This window comes from Nicotiana tabacum, chromosome 6, assembly GCF_000715075.1.
Source record: "Nicotiana tabacum cultivar K326 chromosome 6, ASM71507v2, whole genome shotgun sequence".
Taxonomy (NCBI): domain Eukaryota; kingdom Viridiplantae; phylum Streptophyta; class Magnoliopsida; order Solanales; family Solanaceae; genus Nicotiana; species Nicotiana tabacum.
Window position 1 is genome coordinate 1,290,405 of NC_134085.1, and position 21,631 is coordinate 1,312,035.

General features: G+C 35.3%; 1 protein-coding gene across 1 annotated transcript; it reads left to right on the forward strand.

The window, feature by feature from the left end:
• Positions 1–16,702: 16,702 nt before the first annotated feature.
• LOC142181551 (uncharacterized) lies at positions 16,703–17,266 on the forward strand. The gene has a single exon (XM_075254465.1). It carries the CDS (start codon positions 16,703–16,705, stop codon positions 17,264–17,266), a length of 564 nt encoding a protein of 187 aa, XP_075110566.1.
• Positions 17,267–21,631: the final 4,365 nt, after the last annotated feature.

Consider the following 21,631-nt stretch of genomic DNA (forward strand, 5'->3'; position numbering starts at 1 on the left):
CTCAGAAACGCAGCCACAGCTGCTTGGCACGCAGCAACAGCTGCTCGTCGGACTAAAAATGGTGAAGCCGCTACGGTCGGGACTGTCCGGTGGTGGTTTCAGGGTGTTGATGGATGTGGTGTTTGGGCGATGGTGTTTGGACGTGGAGGTGACGGGTTGTTTGGTTGTCGTCTGGAAATGACGACGAGGGGGGCTGGTTGCTCGGTGGTGAAGGTGGGAGGAGGAGTTGGTTGCGACGTTGGTTTTGTTTTCGGGTGGTTTTACGTGAGGGTTTTGGAGTAGGGTGGTGTACGCTGGTGGTCGACGAGGGGAAGGTGATGGGTCCGACGATGACAGTGGAAGGGTCTGTTTGCTCGTCGACTGGTTAGTGACGATGGTGGAGCTGGGAGGAGGAGGTTAGTTTGGTTCCGCTAGGGTTTCTTCTTCTTCTTTTGAAGAAGAAGAAGATGATGAACAGTATCCTCTACCCAATTTTCAAAAATCCCCCCCTTTTCCAAATGTTTGTCCGTGTATTTGACATGGCTTTGCCCAGGGAAATGAGCCCACGCGTGGTGGGGTTCGAGACTTGTGTCCCCCACGCGTGGTGGGGTTCCCCATGTGTCCTGGACTCGGTTTATTATGGGCTAGGTCCGAAATTAGGCCTAAAACCGGGTAGTTTGAACCCGAATATTATTCTTTTGCCCGGACCCGAGAAATAGGAACATGACGTTGCTTAACTAGTCCTATGTAAGCAAAATAACTACCAAAACTATATCTTTTTAAATATTTTTTCAAGATTTAAAATAGCTACAAAATATTAATAAAACTATTTTTGTAATTTTTGTTTTTTAAATATTAAGATAAAATATGAAGTAATATTTTTTTGTATTTTTCAAAGTTAAAATGACTATAGAATATTAATAAAACTATTTTTTTGTAATTTTCGTTTTTTTAATAAAGACAAAAATATGAAGTAATATTTTTTTTTGTATTTTTCAAAATTATAATGACTGCAAACATTAATAGAACTATATATTTTTGTAATTTTCGAATTTATATAAAGTACCAAAATAAAGTATAATTTTTGTATTTTTACCACGTTTATGAGAAATGTATAAACTAAAATTTATATATGTATTTTTTTGTGATTTTTTCTTTTTGCAACGAAATAAAGTAAAAATAGTTAAAATGGCTATATTAGACCCAATTTCACATATTCACGCTAAAAATGTGAAAATTCTCGGGGAGGGTCAAAAATCACGTGCTTACACTCGTAAACCATCTACGGTAAATAACCTTGTATACATCCGGAGATGACTCCCATACCATCATCTCACGATACTTTTTTACGTTGTACATTTTCACCGCCCTGCTTAGGTGCGCTTTATGATGAAAAAGTATGCCCTTTGACAGCACCGTTGCTCTAGATTTATCCCACATTGCTGTCCGAATTTCATCAGTATCCCTTGTGGGGGCATCTGCATTCGACATACTTGGCAAATGACCAAGGTAGAGAATCTCCCTTGAATGAAACGATACGTGGGAATCGTACACTCTTGGTCTAACAGGAGGTGGAGCATGCTCCCTCGTCAAATCAGGTTCAACATTCTCTTTCTCCTTATCATCACCCTCGTCAAGGAAGGGTGTGTCATCTCCAGACTCATCGGCATTATTGTCATAATCACTATTCTCTTCCTGACTCTGCGTATCTTTCAGATCCCGATTAAATATTTCGTCTTCGGGAAATTGAGTAAGGACATGTCCTTCAAGTTGCTCGTTTTTACTGCGCAATCAATAAAATAATGAGTTACTCAAATTGATCCAAACTTTGCATATAGCTTTATATATTCACTTACAAATCATAATGTGTTGATATCTCATGATGAACATTACCCTGTTGATGATGACTCCCGGATGGACCATCATGATCCAACACATCAAAACTAGGCATATTCCAAGTGGGCGTTGGTTCATAACTTGTAATTCATATATGGCAGTATTCCCTATGGATATATGACTGTTAATAGAAATTCAATACACAAAAATATACATCTTAACACAAAGGAAAATTGAAGTTTATTACTCAGATTGTGGATAATGTAAAGACAAATTATTTCCTCTCTCCTCATTCGCTCGTGGAGATAAGTTTAGATCAGGCCAAACTCTTTTACCTAGAACTTGTTCGGCTAAAACAGCTCCAAAGTAATCACTCGATGATTGAGGGATATCCCTACTTTGCGTATCCTTATTATTGCGAACGTCTTCAGCCTTGACGTACATTTCCAATAGTTTTATCACGAGAATTTCTCGGTATTTATCCAGAGTACTCAAAAAATCTCTCAGACTTTCATCGTCTTCGATGTTAAACTCAGCATAACAAGCAATCCCTTGCGGAGTCATAGAATACGGATATCTTCCGGTACTTTAATATTCACCGAACGTTTGCTCACACTCATTTTTTTTACATAACAACGATACCAATGTATCGTACTCCATTGTAAGTGGCAACTTAACATGACACTGTGGAGATAAATTATAGCTTACTGAGTTATTCGCTACCACAACCTCACCCCCTCCTCTCCCTCAATATAATGAAACCCTAATTCTTCGCTCTTCAGACATTATGATAAAATGCAAAATAACTTAACGAAGAAATATTTCAGAAGACTTGGAAATGTTTATGAATGGATTTTTACAAAATCTTTAACCTCTTTAAATAAGGCAAAAACCAGTCTGGAGGTTACAATTATGGGAAGTATAGCGCATTTGCTAAGGCGCTATACCCATTTGAATTATTGTTATGTCAGTTAAGCCCAGAAGAATTATTGGTGGGTCCACATAATATATATAACGCATTTTATTAAGGCGTTATATATACAACGCCTTTTAAAAGGGAGTTATACTTAACTGTGCAAACAACCGTTAAGGTATAGCACCATTTAAAAGGGCGTTATATATAAAATTGGTACCATTTTTTTTTCTATACATTTCGGTTCTTTGAGTCCGAACCATATTTTGGTTCCGGACTCGTCTATACACCCCACACCTACACCCATATCCAGGGGCTTACGCAAGAATTTTTGTGAGCGGTGTCAAAATTTATAGAAATATGAGAATTATAACTTCAATTATCATACTTCTAGACAAGAAATATTCTTAGTCTATTGGTTTTGTTGAGTTTCCAGTTAGAAAAAATCCTGGGTTCAATTCTACTTTATCACAATTTTTAACCATACACGCTCTCTCAAATATTTTAGAAAAGAAAATGCTAATTGAGTTTGAACATCTAACCTTCTAGAAAATAATCAAAGGATAATTTATGTCAAATGGTATTATTGTTTTCTACTTATCTATTTTCTCACAGTATTAATATATATATATATATATATATATATATATATATATATATATATATTTAGTAAAAAATTCGACAAAGCAGTGTCGTGTGACATAGCTTCATTAGGCGTGCATCCGCCCCTGCCCACATCTATCTGCCCCGGCCCGCTTAGTTTTTTCTTCTTCTTTATTTTGTTAGTTTTATTTCTTTTTGATCGTTTGGTTAGAATTTTTCATGTCAGTTAAGGATTTAAGGTAAGTTCAACAACAAACTGTTTTACTAAGTTTCTTCTTTCTTTTCTCGGGCAATAGGCTGAGAAGAAAAAAAATAGCTATACTAAGTTTTAAGGAACCATCACATGCTATACTCATCATGTCTCAATTCCTTTGAATTTTTAGTCTTTGCATTTGAGATGTTTAAGAATATATGACAACAGTTTATCATTAACTTCTCAACAATAATTCACTATTTCAATTGTAGTGATGAAATGTATAAATTACTGTCACATATAAATTTTATATAGAACAATTAAACCCACGAAAAAGCTTCTTTTATTTAATTACATAACGTATATTTTATGAAGAGGTGTCAAGTGATAACCTTGAATGAAGTATTAATTTTTTTGGTGAAGAATTTGGAGGATTTATCTATTACTTTTGTATTAGTGAGTGTGGATAACCTCAAATATTAACATAGGGCAAGAGTAGCATTTCATATCGTTCATGACCATTTTGACACGTTGCCAGCCGTTTATTGTTGTGATATTTTTCGAGACCATTAATTTGTGGTGCCCAACTTCTTGGCAGTGTCTGAGGCCTCAACTTCAATAAACAAACAAAATATCACACGTGTTATACCAAATGTTTCTTTCACCTTTTTGCTAAATTTGTAAACAAAAAACGGAAAAGGGTCAAATTGTCGCCCCTAGTTTTTTTAACATATAATGTCGTAGTAGCACCACGCGACAATCTAATGCCAAAAAATTATAGAATAGTTATCATGAGAATAGATTGTAAGGCTAGACAATGAACTTTTTAAAAATGGGTCAAATATAAATAAGAATTATATTATTTATTTAATCAATAGATAATTAATGGGTTTAATTTTTATATTTGTAAAGCCTCAAATTAAATGTTTCTCAAGTTTGGAAGACTGTGAATTCTTCCAAAAGTGATCGTATTCAAGAAATTATGGATAATATGGGTAACTATATTATCCGTCGATTAACCTATTTTTATCCGTATTAAATATAGATCGTTTATTATTTTTAATTTATCTTATATCCGATCCGACCCGCTTATTTGCCATCCATATGACATACGATCTATTCTCATGATAACTAAGTATTCAATAATTTTTTGGCATTAGATTGTCACGTGGTGCTACTAGATAACTAGAATACAAAGTGACAATAATTATTTCGTGCTGCATGGCACAAAACCTAACCAGTAAAGTAAAGGTACCTAATAAAAGAGAAAAAGTTATAAAACCCAGTCACCACTTCTCATTTGCACGTGAATGACTTTATTTAATTGTACTATGTTTGTCCACCAAGCGCTTCGTTTGCGTGATTTTATGTATAATTAAGTTAAAATTAAACCAGTTAATGCAATTTCTTAAATATTTTAATCTAACTACTTAAGTTAGTCTTTTAAATATTAAATCAAATTAAATAAAAGAAAGCAGTCGTTCTTTTATTAATTACTATCAGTTTTTTTTTTTTTTTTACTATGCAATCATATATACCTAAGTTCAAAGAAGAAATGCGGTCCTCACGCTAAGGGGTCGTTTGGTTGGAATACGATTTATACCGGTATAAGTTATATTAGGATAAGTTATACTGGGATTAATTATGCTAGGATTGTTGTTTATTTATTGTTTGGTATGTTGTATTAAGAATGACAATTGCATAATTTCTAAGAAGAAGGTATAAGTTATACCGATGCTAATTACCCCACCTTCTATAAGGTATAAGTTATCCCAGTATTAAAATTAACACCGGAATAACTTATACTTGATTTGCTAACTAAACAGAGTATTAAGGTGGTATTAAATTTTTATACCACCCTTATACCTTCTTATACCTCATACCAAATGACCCCTAAATGTGCCGCCGCAAAATCTGGTTGCACTGATAAGAACTCAAAAAAAGTTCAGAGAAGATGCAAACGACCACGTGTGAAGCCTTGCCAAAAGTGCAGCCGCAGAAGGAAAAGTGCAACCGCGGAAGTTAAAGTGCAGTCGCAGACGGAATTGTGCGGCTGTAGAAACTCTCCAACTGAAGAAGACAAGCAAAATGCAGACCGCACATGGAATTGCGCAGCCGTTGAACCTTCCGAAGGGCATTTTTGTCAGTGAATTTTAAAGCACTATAAGTAGACGAAAAAAAACTTTTTTAGCGCAAGTTTTGTATTATCTTGAGCAGTAGCGATAATATTTTGTTGTTTTGGGAAAGTAGTGACAATTTTAAGTGAAGAATCATTAGTTTTATCAATTTAATCTTAGTTTATGGCTTTAATTAGTTCTCCTTCTTTGTTTTCTTCACTTTCTAGCATGAGTAGCTAGATTTTCTCTAGGGTTGTGTCTCAACCCTAGTGTGTAAACCTTATGTGTAATTAATATAGTGCTTGTTTATGATTGGATGTTTATTATTTAGCCTTGTTTATGCATTATTTCTAGAATTAATGATTTCAAACATTGATTCATGTCTATCTAGTTTGGTTCTTACTTGAGAAACAAAAAGCTTAGTCTAGAAAAACTTGACTAACAAGAAATTGGACTAGTTAAGATTTTGGCTAGTCTAATTTAAAGGGTTTGAACTAGAGATAGGGAAAACCCGACTTGAGCTCATATCAATTTGAATTGATACCTATTTGGACTTGAGAAAGCGAATTGGGCATGATCACTCTATAATCATGAGATATTGAGTGGGTAATTGAGAGTTGGAAGTTATAATTACTCTGGTCACTACAACAAGCATTAACATGATTTACCCATTAGGTTAGCACCTAGGTGAAGGTTACATCCCTGAGTTTTTTCCCTTTTGATAAAAACATCAAAAATAATTCTAGTTTCTTCTAGTTAGTTTATATTTGTTAGTGTTAATTCGACTTATAAAACAAAAAATCTGTGTCAGGAATTGTAATTGAGTTGTTTCACGTACTCTCATCAAGTGTTTACTCTAACTCCCCTTATAAACTCCCTGTGGAAATCGACCCCGACTCTTGTTGGCTACTATTCTTCCAACGATCGTCTCCACTCACTATTGAGTGCGGATTGGACGTGGATCAATGGGGTGGTGCATGGCGTGCCGCGCCAGTGTATTTTCGTGGTCCAATTATCCCTCTTCAGTTTGTAAAGGGTAGTTTTGTCTGAACTAGTTCCTACATAGTATAAATACATCAAAAATACAATTTTTAGTGGACTTTTGACCTTGGGAGCTTTTGGAGAGCATTGGAGGCTTCAAGACACAAGATTCATCATCTTTCCATTAATTCAATATGAGAGTTTGGATTGTAATGTTGGGTTGAAATGTTCTTATTCATTAACTCTATTTGTATAACTTCCTATGGAGTAGTTTCCCTTAGGGTTCGATATGATTTTGTGACTTGGTTGTTCTCTATGGATTTGATTATTGTTTGATTGTTTGAATTTATTGAAAGAGTTTTAACTCTAGTTGTGATTTTATTCATTAATCGTGTTTAATCGGAAAAGGATCGTAATATTGAATATTGTTGCAACATATGCCTTAATTTATTTTGGTACTTGTTTAAAGTAATGAAAAGAGCTTTGTGATTTACCTTTTGAATTAAGATTGAGAAATATTCGAGAGAAATTTCTCTTAGACCATTCTTACCAATAGATTCTTGTAAGTTTCACCGCACATCATATTAGCTTATTTGAACGGTTTAGATTTAATCGAGAGAGGAGCCTGAGTCAGAATAATAGGATAATAACCTGTTGAATTCGAGAGAATCAATAGAACATTAATAGTGAAATTTACCAGTGTCAATTCCAGGATAATAAGCTTGGACTTATCATGTCACGACACTTATTTCTCACACTGATATTAATCCAATTATGCTAATCATTAGTTTTTCCAAATCAATTGTCAACTGCTTTACTTTTAGTCTTTAAGTGTAGTTCATAATCATTCCAATTAAAGTGTTTATTATCTTGGATTGCGTTAAACCAGAAATTACTTGAACATTATTTAAATTCAATACCTGTGAAGACGATAATTAAATTATACTATCTTTAGCTAGCGAGCATCAATTTCGTATTATGTTTTGCGCTCGTCAGCTAGCACTACATGTATAGTTATAATATAAATTAGTTTTGCTTTCCTTTTCGTAGATTTTCAAAATGGTAAGAACATATGTGCTACACATCTCCAAAACTAAAACACGACCATGATTAGGGATGGTAAAATGGTTAAAACAAATAGTTAACCACCCATGTTATCCATTAAAAATGGGTTGGATAATGAATATTTTAAAAACAGGTTAAATATGGATAAGAACCTGTGACGACCCAAAGGGTCATCACCGTAGTTCTTCCTTGTTCCGCGCTTTCGAGGCCTTGAAAACCTCGCTTTTAGTTGTCTCAATTTGCGTGCACAGTTCGGGCGCATAGCCGGAAAGTTTTTATGTTAGAATATGTGAATTTTGTGAAAACAATTTGATGGATTTTGATATTAATATGCATAATATTGACTTCGGTCAACATTTTGGGTAAACGGACCCGGACCTGTGATTCGACGGTCCCGGAGGGTCCGTAGAAAAATATGGGACTTGGGCATGTGCCCGGAATTAAATTCCGAGGTCTCAAGCCCGAGAAATGAAATTTTGTGTGAAATTGTTTTCTGAAATTAATAAAGGAAAATGAAGAAGGAAATTGATTAGAAAACTGTAGTATCGGGCTCGTATTTTGGTTCCGACGCCCGGTACGAGTCTTAAATATGTTTTAAGCACTATCTGTAAAGTTTGGCTAAAAACGGATGTCATATGACGTGTTTCGGACTTAAAATGGGGAATTTGAGTTTTATGAAAATTGAAAGAAAATCATGTGTTTTGAGGCTTGATTCTACGTATATGATGTTATCGCACAAATGAGACCGTAAGATATTTATAAGATCATATGTAGGTTTGGTTTGGAGCCCCGAGGGCTTGGGTGAGTTTTGAGTGGGGCCCGGGAGGTCTTAGACTTAAAAAAAATGCAGGTTCAGGTGTTGCAGGCCCAGCGCGGCTGCGGCCGTTTCCACGCGGTCCGCGCTGGCAGCCATGCGGTTGCAGTGCTTTTCTGTGCAGTCCGCGTGGTGGGGGTTCAGAGGGTCGGTAGCCAGGTTGACCAGCGCGGTCGCGCACCAAATCAGTGCGGTCCGCGCTGGGTGGGTTCAGAAAGCCCACTTCTTCCCTCCCTCGGCGCGGCCGCGATACATTTCCGCGCGGTCCACGCAGGCAGCCACGCGGCCGCGATGCATTTCTGCGCGGTCCGCACTAGCCCCCAGCATATATATAAATTCGGGATTTTCAGTCATTATCCACTTTTCAAAAATCCAAAACTTAAGAGGCAATTTTTCAAACAACTTTTCTTCTCCAAAATGATTGGTAAGTGATTTCTAACTTAATTTCTTTATTCCTTGACATCTTTTAACATGATTTCAAATTCAAATCAAAGATTTTCATGGGGGAAATTGAGTGTTTTGGATAGAACCTAGGCTTTCTACAAATTGAGAAGTTGGACCTCAATTTGAGGTTCGATTTCAAAACAAATCATATATTTGGATTCGTGGGAGAATGGGTAACCGGGTTTTAGTCCGAACCTCGAGTTTCGACCACGTGGGTCCGGGGGGTATTTTTTGACCATTTTGGGAAAAACCTTGTAAAATTTATTTTTCATGCATGAGGAGTGGTTCATTTAGTAATTAGTAATGTGATTAAGTAACTTATGACTAGATTTGAGCGGATTGGTGGTGGAATCAAGAGGTAAAGCTATACTAGAAGCGTGAGTTGAGTTTGGAGCATTCGAGGTAAGTGTTTGTTCTAACTTTGGCTTGAGGGAATAGGATTAGGATATTATTTGCTACTTGCTAATGTGGAGTACGGTGTATAGGCATGGTGATGGTTATCTATGCACCGGAGTCTAGCATGACCGTGAGTCTTAATTGCTTTTAATTCGAATAGCGTGACACAATCTCCTTGTTTATTTGATGAGTTTCATATAATGTGAACGGTTGAGGTAAAATTGTGATTGGTGTACTTTTGGAGTGTTAGCTCGAACATGAATGTGTTAGTTGAGGAAGAAGGGATTTTAAAAAGAGAATGTGTTGTGATTACTCCCTTGCCGGGATGGGTAGACCGATATATATACTCTCCCTTGTCAGGATATTTTGGGCTGTTAGTTGTACCTTTGCCGGGTTAGAGTGATATGTTGTTGATTTCCCCTAATGGGACTCTCCTTACAAAATCAAATGTTTATATATGATATTATGGGATCGTGTGGCACGCCGTCCACTTTTATATGATATTATGGGATCGTGTGGCACGCCGTCCACTTATATATGATATTATGGGATCGTGTGGCACGCCGTCCACTTATATATGATATTATGGGACCGTGTGGCACGCCGTCCACTTTTATATGATATTATTGGATCGTGTGGCACGCCGTCCACTTATATATAATATTATGAAATCGTGTGGTACGCTGTCCAATATATATATATATATATATATATATATATATATATATATATATATACATATATATAGGAACCGGAGTTTCTTCTGTTTATTTCCGATATTTCATTTTCATCTGTTACTCCCCGATAGCATGTCCCCTCCTAGCTTTACTTTGTATTACCTTGTTATTGTTTACTTGCACTTGTATATATATCGGTACAGGTTAATTGTGTTAGGTCCTGTTTAGCCTCGTCACTACTTCGCGGGGGTTAGGCCAGGCAGTTACCAGCACATGGGGTCAGTTGTGCTGATGCTACACTCTGTGCATTTTTGTGCACAGATCAGGGAGCAGCTTACGGACCACAGCAGTAGGACTTCTGGGAGCTATTTTCAGTCCAGGGACTCTCGAGGTAGCCTAGCTGGCATTCGCAGGCCGAAGCCCCTTTCCATGTTTTTCGTTTGTTCATCTTGTATCCGACAAACATGATGTATTTCCTTTCAGACATTGTTTGTAGTATTTTGTAGTAGTCCGTGAGCTAGTGACACCAGATCTTGGGTAGTGATGTGTATTAAACTTCTGCACTTTTGGTTTTCAGTTGCTTTAGATTTAAAGTCTTCCGCTTAAATTTTGTCTCGTGTATTATATTGTTTGAAAGAAAGCAGGAAAGATGGTTTAAATATTTGGCTTGCCTAGCTCCGATAGTAGACGCCATCACGACACCCGATGGTGGGAAATCCGGGTCGTGACAGAACCATATTATTCATTTAGAAAATGGATAACCAATGGGTAACCAATGCATAACCAATGGGTCTAACTTTTACATTTGTAAAGTCTTAAATCGGGAGTTCCTCAAGCTATGGAGACTAAAAATTCTTTCAAAAGTGATTATATGCAAGAAGTCATGGAAAATATGGTTACTCATATTATCCGCCGGTTAATCCTTTTTTATCTGTATTAAATATGAGTCGGATCGGATAATTTGTTCGTTTTTTCATTACCCGTTTTCGACCTGATCCACCCGTTTGCCACTCCTAATCATGATTGTGTTAAAACTTTTGTGAGAACTAAAATACCCCGGACACCTAATTAAACTTTTGTCGAGAAAGACTTCCCCTTTTCTCCAAATCAGCAAATAAAATAATTACCAAAAGCACTACCAAGTCACAAAACTAAATCCCAAAAATTTTCTAGTTTTTCAAGATAAATGAGGTGAACTTATGTCAAATTTCTCTCGTTTGTCTGTATTTTTGTAGCGATTGGACATTTGAATCTTATTAGATTATTATAGACAAAAACAACTTAAAACTTTTTATACTAATTGTTTATATTTCAAAAGATAATACGACTATTTAATTTTAAAATATTCATATTTAATTAATTAATTTTTATAAGGCGAAATGTGTAGAAAGTTGGCAAATTCTCAAAAATCCCAAGTTACAACAACAACAACAACAACTCAGTATAATCCCACAAGTGGGGTCTGGGGAGGGTAATATGTACACAGACCTTACCCCTACCCCGAGGGACAGAGAGGCTGTTTCCAGGAGACCCTCGGCTCAACACAACGACAAGAGACGATATATTAGTACTATCAATAGACTCATAATAAAATAACATAGCATAACATAAAATAAAAATAACAGCAAAAAAGTCCCAAGTTAGTTTTGCTTAATCCGTACTATCAACAAAATATACTCTCTTAATTTAAATTTATGTGACCCTATTTGACCGGACACGAATTTTAAGAAAAAAGAGAAATTTTTTAAAATTATATTGTAAAATAAAGTACATATATTTTGTGTGGCTATAAATCATTGTACAAAGGTAAATTGTTCCAAATAAGAAAATGATTAATTTTTTTTTGGGCACGAATTAAAAATGAAATAAATTTACATAAATGGAATTGGAGAGTAATAATGAAAGAATCACAAGAAAATATACATGACTTCACCCCATAACAAAAAACGGCCCATATTTTTAAGTTTTACCCAACCTAGCCCATATTGTATATATTTTGAAAGTATTAGCAAATTCAAAATTTGTGTTCTTACAACCATTGCTTCTAAAAGCTATGGAGTTAAATCTCACAACAATTGCTTTCACTCTCACTTCTTCTTACATCTTCTACATATGCTTCAAGGGGCCGTGTATTTTTGCTTCTCCCCCTGTTTGCAGTGTCAGAAAATTGAAGAGTAGAAGTCCACCATTGAAGACCATTCAAAGCTTTGCTTTCGAAAATAAGATGTTTTGAGTTTGTTAGTTGTTTGGATTGAGTGTTGTTCCAATTGGTTGAAAATATCAAAAGGAGTTCAAAATTTAAATTTGAAGTGATTTGGAGTAGTTTTGAGCAAGATTTGAGTTAAATTTTAGAAAAGACACAAGGTAGAAGACGAAGTCAATTTTTTGTATAATTTTGTATAATCTTGTATGATAGTGTATATGAGTGTATAAACACATCTTATACACTATTATACACCTTTATATAATCGTTTATAGATGAACTTCTACGATTTTCAGTTATAATTCTTGTTCAAAACCAATCTAAATCTCCATTAAATGACTTCAAATTTTATATACAACCTCCTTATACTATTTTTAACAAGTCTAAATAATATCCACTCTAAATTTCTCACAGAATCAAATTTGAAATTTAAACCCACATATTTAAACTTGTTAAAAATCTAATTTTCACCACCCAAATGATTTGGTTTGTTGAACTAATATTTGAATCATAGTTACCGATTTAAAAATTAACTTAAAAGCTTGAGCAATCTTTTTTAGAAATTAAATAGTAATTTTTAGAATTTATTGGAGTTGAATTTTGAGTATTAGCCTATTATTTTTGGGGTTAGTTAGTTGTAAATTGAAATATGGGCTAAAAATTGAAAAGTAGGGAACCCAATTATTCTTATGAGAACAAATACACATTCTCTTAATTTGCATCCAAGGGTCACTTAGACGTTAAAAAATTGAATTATGAAATTGCGAAATATAAATTTGGAATTGGATCAATGACGCAATTCACATCATGACACACGGCCCCAGTTAGCATATGCGATCTAATAATTCCCTGAAGACAAACTCTGTTAAATTATAAACGTGATGAAATTTAAGAAGAGGCTGAGATTTTGATTGTGATGCGAAAGTAAATACCACGTGCACGGTGTAGTGTTGTCCTTTTCTCATAATTGCACCCGCATTTACACATTAGCGAATCACAAATATAAGTATATAACTAGTGGTTGTCAAGATTTGAAAACTGGGGACGGCAAGCGGGACAGCGCTGTGCGATGCAGATGCGGTATGAATTTTGTTTTGGAAATTTTACCTCCTAAAGAAAATGTATATATATTATTTATTATAAATTAAAATTATTTTAAAATATTATTTTTATAGCTATATTTTATATTTTATAACAAATTAAATATTTATGATATATATTATCATTAATGCATGAAATAAAGCATGAAATACGTTAATATGTCTTTCCTCTCTCTTTCTTTCAATTAGACAGTTGGACATACCTATTTTTAAGGTGATTGTCGTTATTGTATTCATAAATACATAAGACGAATACATGTGAATACACAGAGGCGGATCCAGGATTTCAAGAGGATGAGTGCACTATTGTGAAGATGCGAATTTAGAATTTATATTTGACGAGTTTAACTTTAGTATCTACCATATACCCACTACACTTTTGAAATTATAGGTTCAAAAGTATATTTTTTTAAATTTTTAGTGATTTTTACATATATATCTATACTCCGTGCCGAAAACAAGACTGTCCGGAGTGGGATTTGAACCACCAATTTCACTCGTAGAGGTGCACCCAATGATTATTGAACCATAGGAGTCTTTGAGTACGGGTTCACAAGCGTATAATTATGTAATTCTCAAGAAATATAATATTATTATACATGGTTTAGGGAAAGGAGTATGGATTCACGTGAACCTATACCGTAAGGCTTAGATACGCCTCTGTGAATACATACGCGTACAGCTGGACTACCCTGATTTTAGGCGCTTTTGCTGTTGTATTCATGAATGCATGGCGCGAATACATGTGAAAATATGTGCGTACAGCTGACTGTCCTGATTTTAGGCGCTATTTGCTATTGTATTCATGAATGCATGGTGCGAATACATGTGAATACATGCGCGTACAGCTGGATTGCCCTGATTTTTAGGCATTTTTTGTTGTTGTATTCATGAATACAATAACGCGAATACAGCGAATACACTACCGTAATAACTGAATAGTAGCTATAGAAAGTAATTACGTATATGGTAGCTATAGAAAATTAATAGCCACTAAACAATAGTAGTTTCTGAAAATTCCTCTTTATTTTAATCCGCAAAATTTAACCCGTCAAGTTCTGCCTCGTATAGTATTTTTACCCACGTCTACCCACCTCACACTCACACTCACACTCACACTCACACTCACACCTACACCCACATTCATCCGCCCCGCCCTCCCCCGCTTAATTTCTTCTTCTTCTTGTTAGTTTTTTTTTTGATCGTTTGGTTGGAATTTTTCATGTCAGTTAAGGATTTAAGATGAATGTAACAACAAACTGTTTTACTAAGTTTCTTTTTTCTTTTTTCGGGCAGTAGTTTGAGAAGAAGAAAATAGCTAATACTAGGTTTTAAAGAACTATCACACGCAATACTCATCATGTCTGAATTTCTTTGAATTTTTAGTCTTTCCAATTTGAGATGTTTAAAAATATATGATAACTCTCTATCATTAACTTCTCACCAAGTAATTCACTATTTGAATTGTAGTGATAAATGCATAAACCAAAACCCTCAATAACAAAAATGATGAATTTAAAACACTCACAATTAATCAACATGAATGATGAGAATTGAGAGGTAACTATTGGTTCATATCTTCTAACTTGTTGTATTTGTAAATAATAATGCTGGAGAAAAGAAAGTTAGCGTATAAACGTACATATAAACGAAACAGTTATTAATTCGAACCCACTAAATTCACAGTGTTTCCTTAAGGAATTTAATCTCCTCCTAATACCCAATGTTATGAATTATTTCCTTCCAGGATAGAACGAATTACACATTGGTGTAGCGGTACTTCAAACCCCATTGTTTCAGCGAACACAAAGTTCGGCAGCAAATCACATTTACGGTTGCTTTGTTTGTAGTTTAAAACAATGCACAACAAAGGAGGAGAACTCAGAATTACGTTAATATTCACTATTAACAAATAAATTTGGTCCAAAAAATTAATCAATCAATCATTTGACCAAAGCCGAAGCCGAAGCCCAAGCCGAGCCGAGCGAGCGACGACGACGGCGTGAGGCTTTCCTTCTTCTTAACTCTTTAAGAGCTACAAGAAGAGCAGTTGTATATATACCCACCAAAATCTTTTTCCTCTTCCAATATGAGACAATGTTTCAAGAAATGAAAACTTAAAATTTTACTCAAAAATTTCATTTTTCCTTTATTTCCCATTCACCTTTTTTTTAAGACTTTTCCATCTTAAAATCCTCAACAGTAACAACTATTAAAATGGTCAATAAAAGAATGTACTGAAGTGTGCAAGTGAAGAAGCAGGAGGAGTAAAGAAGCTGATATTAATAAATAACACTTGCCCAAAAAAGGAGCTAATGTTATTCATTCACGTGCAAATATAATATTGGGATTATATAGTACAATACTAGACTGTTGTAACAATCAAAGCTCTTCTATCCAGCTAAAGTCATTATTGCGTGATTGCATCATTAGTATATGCTTCTTGCTTGGCCAAATCCGGATTAATCTGCAACCCGCAAGAACTTTTTTGTAAGAAAATCAACCTGCCCCGCACCACTTTATATCTGCACAAGCTAAAACTTGCACCGCCTCGCATAAGGTTCAAACCCTCTCTGCATCCGCCCTCGCATCGCCCCATTGCCATCACTAGCGGAACGGTCAAATCGCTATAGAAGTAGACGAAATAATTATTTTTGCCCTTCATTATTATGAATAGAATTCTATTTAGAGCGAATGTGTATCTTGTAGAGAGTTTTACTTTGTGGCTAAGTCATTTTTTCCTCTATAAATAGAGGGGTCTTACCCCATTGTAAATCATCCCAAAATTCAATAAGAATTTCCTCTCTCTCTTTCTCTGCAATATTGTTCTTCTACTTTTATTGTTTTATAACACGTTATCAGCACGAGACTCTACCGTCTCAAGAAGCTCTTTGAGAAGATTAAGGTATAACTTTTCTCCTCTTTTAATTATGACTGACATTATGAAAAGAAAGTTCGTTGCCCTTAAAATTTCGGGCAAGAACTATATGACATGGGTGTTAGATGCTGAAATCCATTTAGAAGAAATGGGTCTTGGAGACACCATTAAAGACAAAACTAAAGCATCCACCCAAGACTGTGCTAAGACCTTGATTTTCTTGCGCCATCACCTTGATGAAGGGTTGAAAATAGAATATCTCACAGTCAAAGATCCACTTGTGTTGTGGAATGACTTAAAGGAAAGATATGACAACTTAAAGTTGGTCACTCTTCCACAAGCACGATATGATTGGGCTCATCTGAGGCTCAAAGACTTTAAGTCTGTTTCTGAATATAATTCTGCAATGTTCAGAATTACCTCTAAATTGAAACTTTGTGGAGATACTATCACTGATTATGATATGCTTGAAAAAAATATTTACAATGTTTCATGCCTCCAATATGGTCCTGCAACAGCAGTATAGAGAGAAATGTTTCAAGAAGTACTCTGAGCTGATTTCTCTTCTCCTTGTGGCTGAGCGAAACAATGACTTGCTCATGAGAAATCACGAAAATCGACCCACTGGGTCTACACCATTGCCTGAAGTGGATGAGGTGTCTTCCCATTATACTAAGCGTGGAAAAGGCCGTGGCCCTATTCGTGGTCGTGGTCATGGTCGTGGCCGTGGCCGTGGACAAGGAAGAAATTTTCCTGGTGTTAATCACCCCCCAAAGAAAAATAACCACCAAAAGTGGAAAGGGAAAGATGAGAAGCCAAAGGCAAATGGTTCAAAAACTGAATGTTATCGTTGCGGTGGAAAAGGGCATTGGACAAATATTTGCCGTGTACCAAGACATTTGGTTGAGTTTTATCAAGCATCTCTAAAGAATAAAGGCCCTGAAGCCAATTTTGTCTCTGACAATGATTTTGACATCACCAACTTGGATGTGGCAGACTTCTTTGAGCACCCTAATGGGAAAATAGATCACTTGATTGGTGATGGTTCCATGGTTAAAGATGATTGAGTAGTTTAAATTTTATTTTTGCGTATTCGTAGTAGTTAGTGAATAAACATCATGTAATCATAGTTCTTTACATAAGTAGTAGTCATTAGTTTTATTTATTTTATGAAATTATGTTAGCTCGTTTCGATTAAATATAGTTCTAGTATTCGTTTTAAACAATGTTTCAGTTTATTTAGTCTTCTGTTTTCGTTTTAAACAACACGTGCTCATTAAAATAACGTTGGAACACTTTGGAATACATACATACATATATATATATATATGCACAACATATGTATTCTGTTGAAAGAAAAAAAAACCAATCTTAGAACAAATAGCAAAATAATCTAACTATATATGGACAATTGTTTCAGCCCCCTTAAATGTCTTCTGTTATTTTTCCTTTTCCGTTCTGATGAATGCATTTGTTATGCATGTATTAGATACTAATTAACACAGATGTAAAATGCAATCTCAAAAGGTGTATGACAATTATTAATTTCGTTTGCATTATTTAGCAAAACTGTTTCATGTTTTGTACTGCAAAAATAAAGTTGTATTGAATTGAGGTTGTCACAAATATAATATTAGATTTTTTGTGTTATATAATATCATTTTGTATGCTGTATCTTCATATGCACAGTTTTACACAGTTTAATATAGTTGAAGACATGATGAATGATAGAACTTAGAACATAGAATAGTTATGTGTTTGCTGGAGCAACAAACTTTAACATATGTATTTTTATACTGCATCACGTGTGACACATAAAACATTGTTAACTCTAATAGACATAATGCATGTTTTTAGATGATTATAGTAAGTGACTGAATAGTAACATAAGATATGCATTGCTCGAAATTGCATTATAAGTCATTATTGAGTTAACTTTATTTATTTTCCTTTCTTTTTCTCTGAAAATACTAATATTTATTCGTCTATTTCTTTTGTATGCCAAACTATTGGAAGCAAATATGGATATTCCACAAAGCAAACTTGGATTAAAGTTCAATTGTAAAAATATTTGTTTAGTTGATTCATGTACGACACATACAATATTCAAAGAGAAGAAATATTTCTCTCATTTAAGTATGTGTAAGGCAGATGTTACTACAATTTTTGGTAGTAGTAAATTAATTGAAGGCTCTGGAAGAGCTACTATAACTCTGCCTAAGGGAACAATACTTATCATAGAGAATGCAATGTTCTCCTCCAAGTCTAAGAGGAACTTGTTGAGTTTTAAAGATATCCGTCGAAATGGATATCATATTGAGACAATAGATGAGAATAATCTTGAATATCTCATCGTTACCAAGAATGTCTCTGGACAAAAGAGGGTTATTGAGAAGTTCCCGTCTTTATCTTATGGCCTGTATTGGACAAGAATTAGTGCAGTTGAGGCACATTCTACCGTAAACCAAAAGGTTACTGATTCCAATATTTTTGTACTTTGGCATGATCGATTGGGACATCCTGGATCAATTATGATGAGACGAATTATAGAAAACTCAAATGGGCATCCATTAAAGAATTTAAAGATTCTTTTAAATAATGAATTTTCTTGCATTTCTTGTTATCAAGGCAAGTTAATTATTAGACCATCACCAACAAAGGTTGGAATTGAGTCCCCTACGTTTTTGGAATGTATACAAGGGTACATTTGTGGACCTATTCACCCACCTATTGGGTCGTTTAGATATTTTATGGTCTTAATAGACGCATCTTCTAGATGGTCTCATGTGTGCCTATTGTCATCTCGCAACCTCGCGTTTGCAAAATTAATGGCACAAATAATTCGATTACGGGCACAATTTCCCGATAATCCAATTAAGTCTATTAGACTTGATAATGCTGCTGAGTTTTCATCCCAAGCATTTAATGATTATTGCTTATCAATTGGGATAAAAGTGGAACATCTTGTAGCTCATGTTCACACTCAAAATGGCCTTGCAGAGTCTTTAATTAAACGTCTGCAATTGATAGCAAGACTGTTACTCATGAAAACGAGGCTGCCCACTTCTGTTTGGGGTCATGCCATTTTGCATGTAGCAATGCTAGTTCGTCTCAGACTGACAAATTATCATAAATATTCCCCGTTGCAACTAGTTTTGGGTCATGAACCTAATATATCCCATTTAAGAATTTTTGGATGCGCAATATATGTGCCTGTAGCACCGCCATATCGCACTAAAATGGGTCCGCAAAGAAGGTTAGGAATATATGTTGGGTTTGAATCGCCTTCCATCATTCGATACCTAGAAACATTGACGGGGGATTTGTTTACTACACGATTTGCAGACTGTCGATACGATGAGACACTTTTCCCAAAATTAGGGGGAGAAGTTGGTGAAACCACACGGGAAATTTTGTGGAAAAATCCATCATTATTTTATCTTGATCCACGTGCCTCTATTTGTGAAAAAGAGGTGCAAAAGATTATCCATTTGCAAAGAATCGCAAATCAAATGCCTGACACATTTACGGATTTGAAAAGGATAACAAAATCACATATCCCTGCAGAGAATGTTCCAATCCGTATTGATATCCCTATTGGACAATCTTCTAGTGTCATAGCTAATGAGTTAAAAGCACGCCTAAAACGTGGCAGACCATTAGGTTCCAAAGATCGAAATCCTAGAAAAATGAAAATAAATGATCAAAATGGCACTACGAAAGAATCTCATGAAGAAATCCACAATTTAATAAATTCTGATATTCATGAGGAATCCACTGAGCCCGAGACTCAAGAAAATAAGGAACTATCAATAAATCCAATCGATATTGAGACAAAGATGAATCGAGTGGATATAGTGGTGGATTATGTCTTTGCATATAATGTTGCATCTAGCATTATGCAAGAAAATGAGGATCTTGAACCTCAATCTGTTGGAGAATGTCGACAAAGACTTGATTGGCCAAAATGGCAAGAAGCAATCCAATCAGAGTTGAACTCACTTGCAAAACGTGAAGTTTTTGGGCCTGTAGTCCAAACACCTAATGGTGTTAAGCCTGTTGGCTATAAATGGGTCTTTGTACGCAAGAGAAATGAGAAAAACGAGGTACAAAGATATAAGGCACGCCTTGTTGCACAAGGATTTTCACAAAGGCCTGGTGTCGATTATGAAGAGACATATTCACCCGTTATGGATGCTATAACTTTCCGTTATCTCATTAGTTTTGTTGTCCATGAAAAGCTTGACATGAATTTAATGGATGTGGTTACCGCCTACCTTTATGACTCACTTGATAATGAGATATATATGAAAATTCCCGATGGATTTAAAATGCCAAACGCAAATAATTCAAAGTCCCGGGAAATGTTTTCAATCAAATTGCAAAGATCGTTGCATGGTCTAAAGCAATCAGGATGAATGTGGTATAATCGTCTTAGTGAGTATTTATTAAAGGAAGTCTATATAAATGATGCCATTTGCCCATGTGTTTTTATAAAGAAAACAACATCGGAATTTGTTGTACTTCCCGTATATGTTGATGACATAAACCTTATTGGAACTCCTATAGAACTCCAAGAGGCAATTGATTATTTAAAGAAGGAATTCGAGATGAAAGATCTCGGAAAGACAAAATTATGTCTTGGTTTGCAAATTGAACATTTGGCAAACGGAATTTTTATTCATCAATCTGCCTACATAGAAAAGGTATTGAAACGGTTTTACATGGATGGAGCACATCCATTAAGTACTACGATTGTTGTTCGATCACTTGATGTGAATAAGGATCCATTCCGGCCTCAAGAAGAGAATGAAGAGCTACTTGATCCTGAAATACCATATCTTAGTGCAATTGGTGCACTAATGTATCTTGCTAATACTACAAGGCCTGACATAACTTTTTTAGTTAATGTCTTAGCAAGATATAGCTCTGCTCCTACAAGGAGACATTGGAATGGAATCAAACACATATTGCGGTATCTAAAAGGGACTACCGATATGGGCTTATTTTATGGCAACAATTGCAGTCCCGATCTTGTTGGTTATGCTGATGTTGGGTATTTATCTGACCCACACAAGGCTCGATCTCAAAAAGGTTATGTGTTTACCTGTGGAGGCACTGCCATATCTTGGCAATCAACTAAGCAATCAATTGTGGCTACTTCATCTAATCATGCTGAGATAATTGCTATTCATGAAGCAAGTCAAGAGTGTGTGTGGTTAAGGTCTATAATACATCTCATTCGAGACAAATGTGGTTTGAAATGTGACAAACTACCCACGATTTTGTATGAAGACAATGCAACATGCATAGCTCAATTGAAGGGAGGATTCATAAAAGGAGATAGGACAAAGCACATTTCACCAAAGTTATTTTTCACATATGATCTTCAAAATAATGGTGATATCAATGTACAACAGATTCGTTCAAGT

Bases quoted from the DNA above. Each gene is read 5' to 3' on its own strand.
- LOC142181551 (XM_075254465.1), top strand. From the start codon at position 16,703: ATGGTCCTGCAACAGCAGTATAGAGAGAAATGTTTCAAGAAGTACTCT.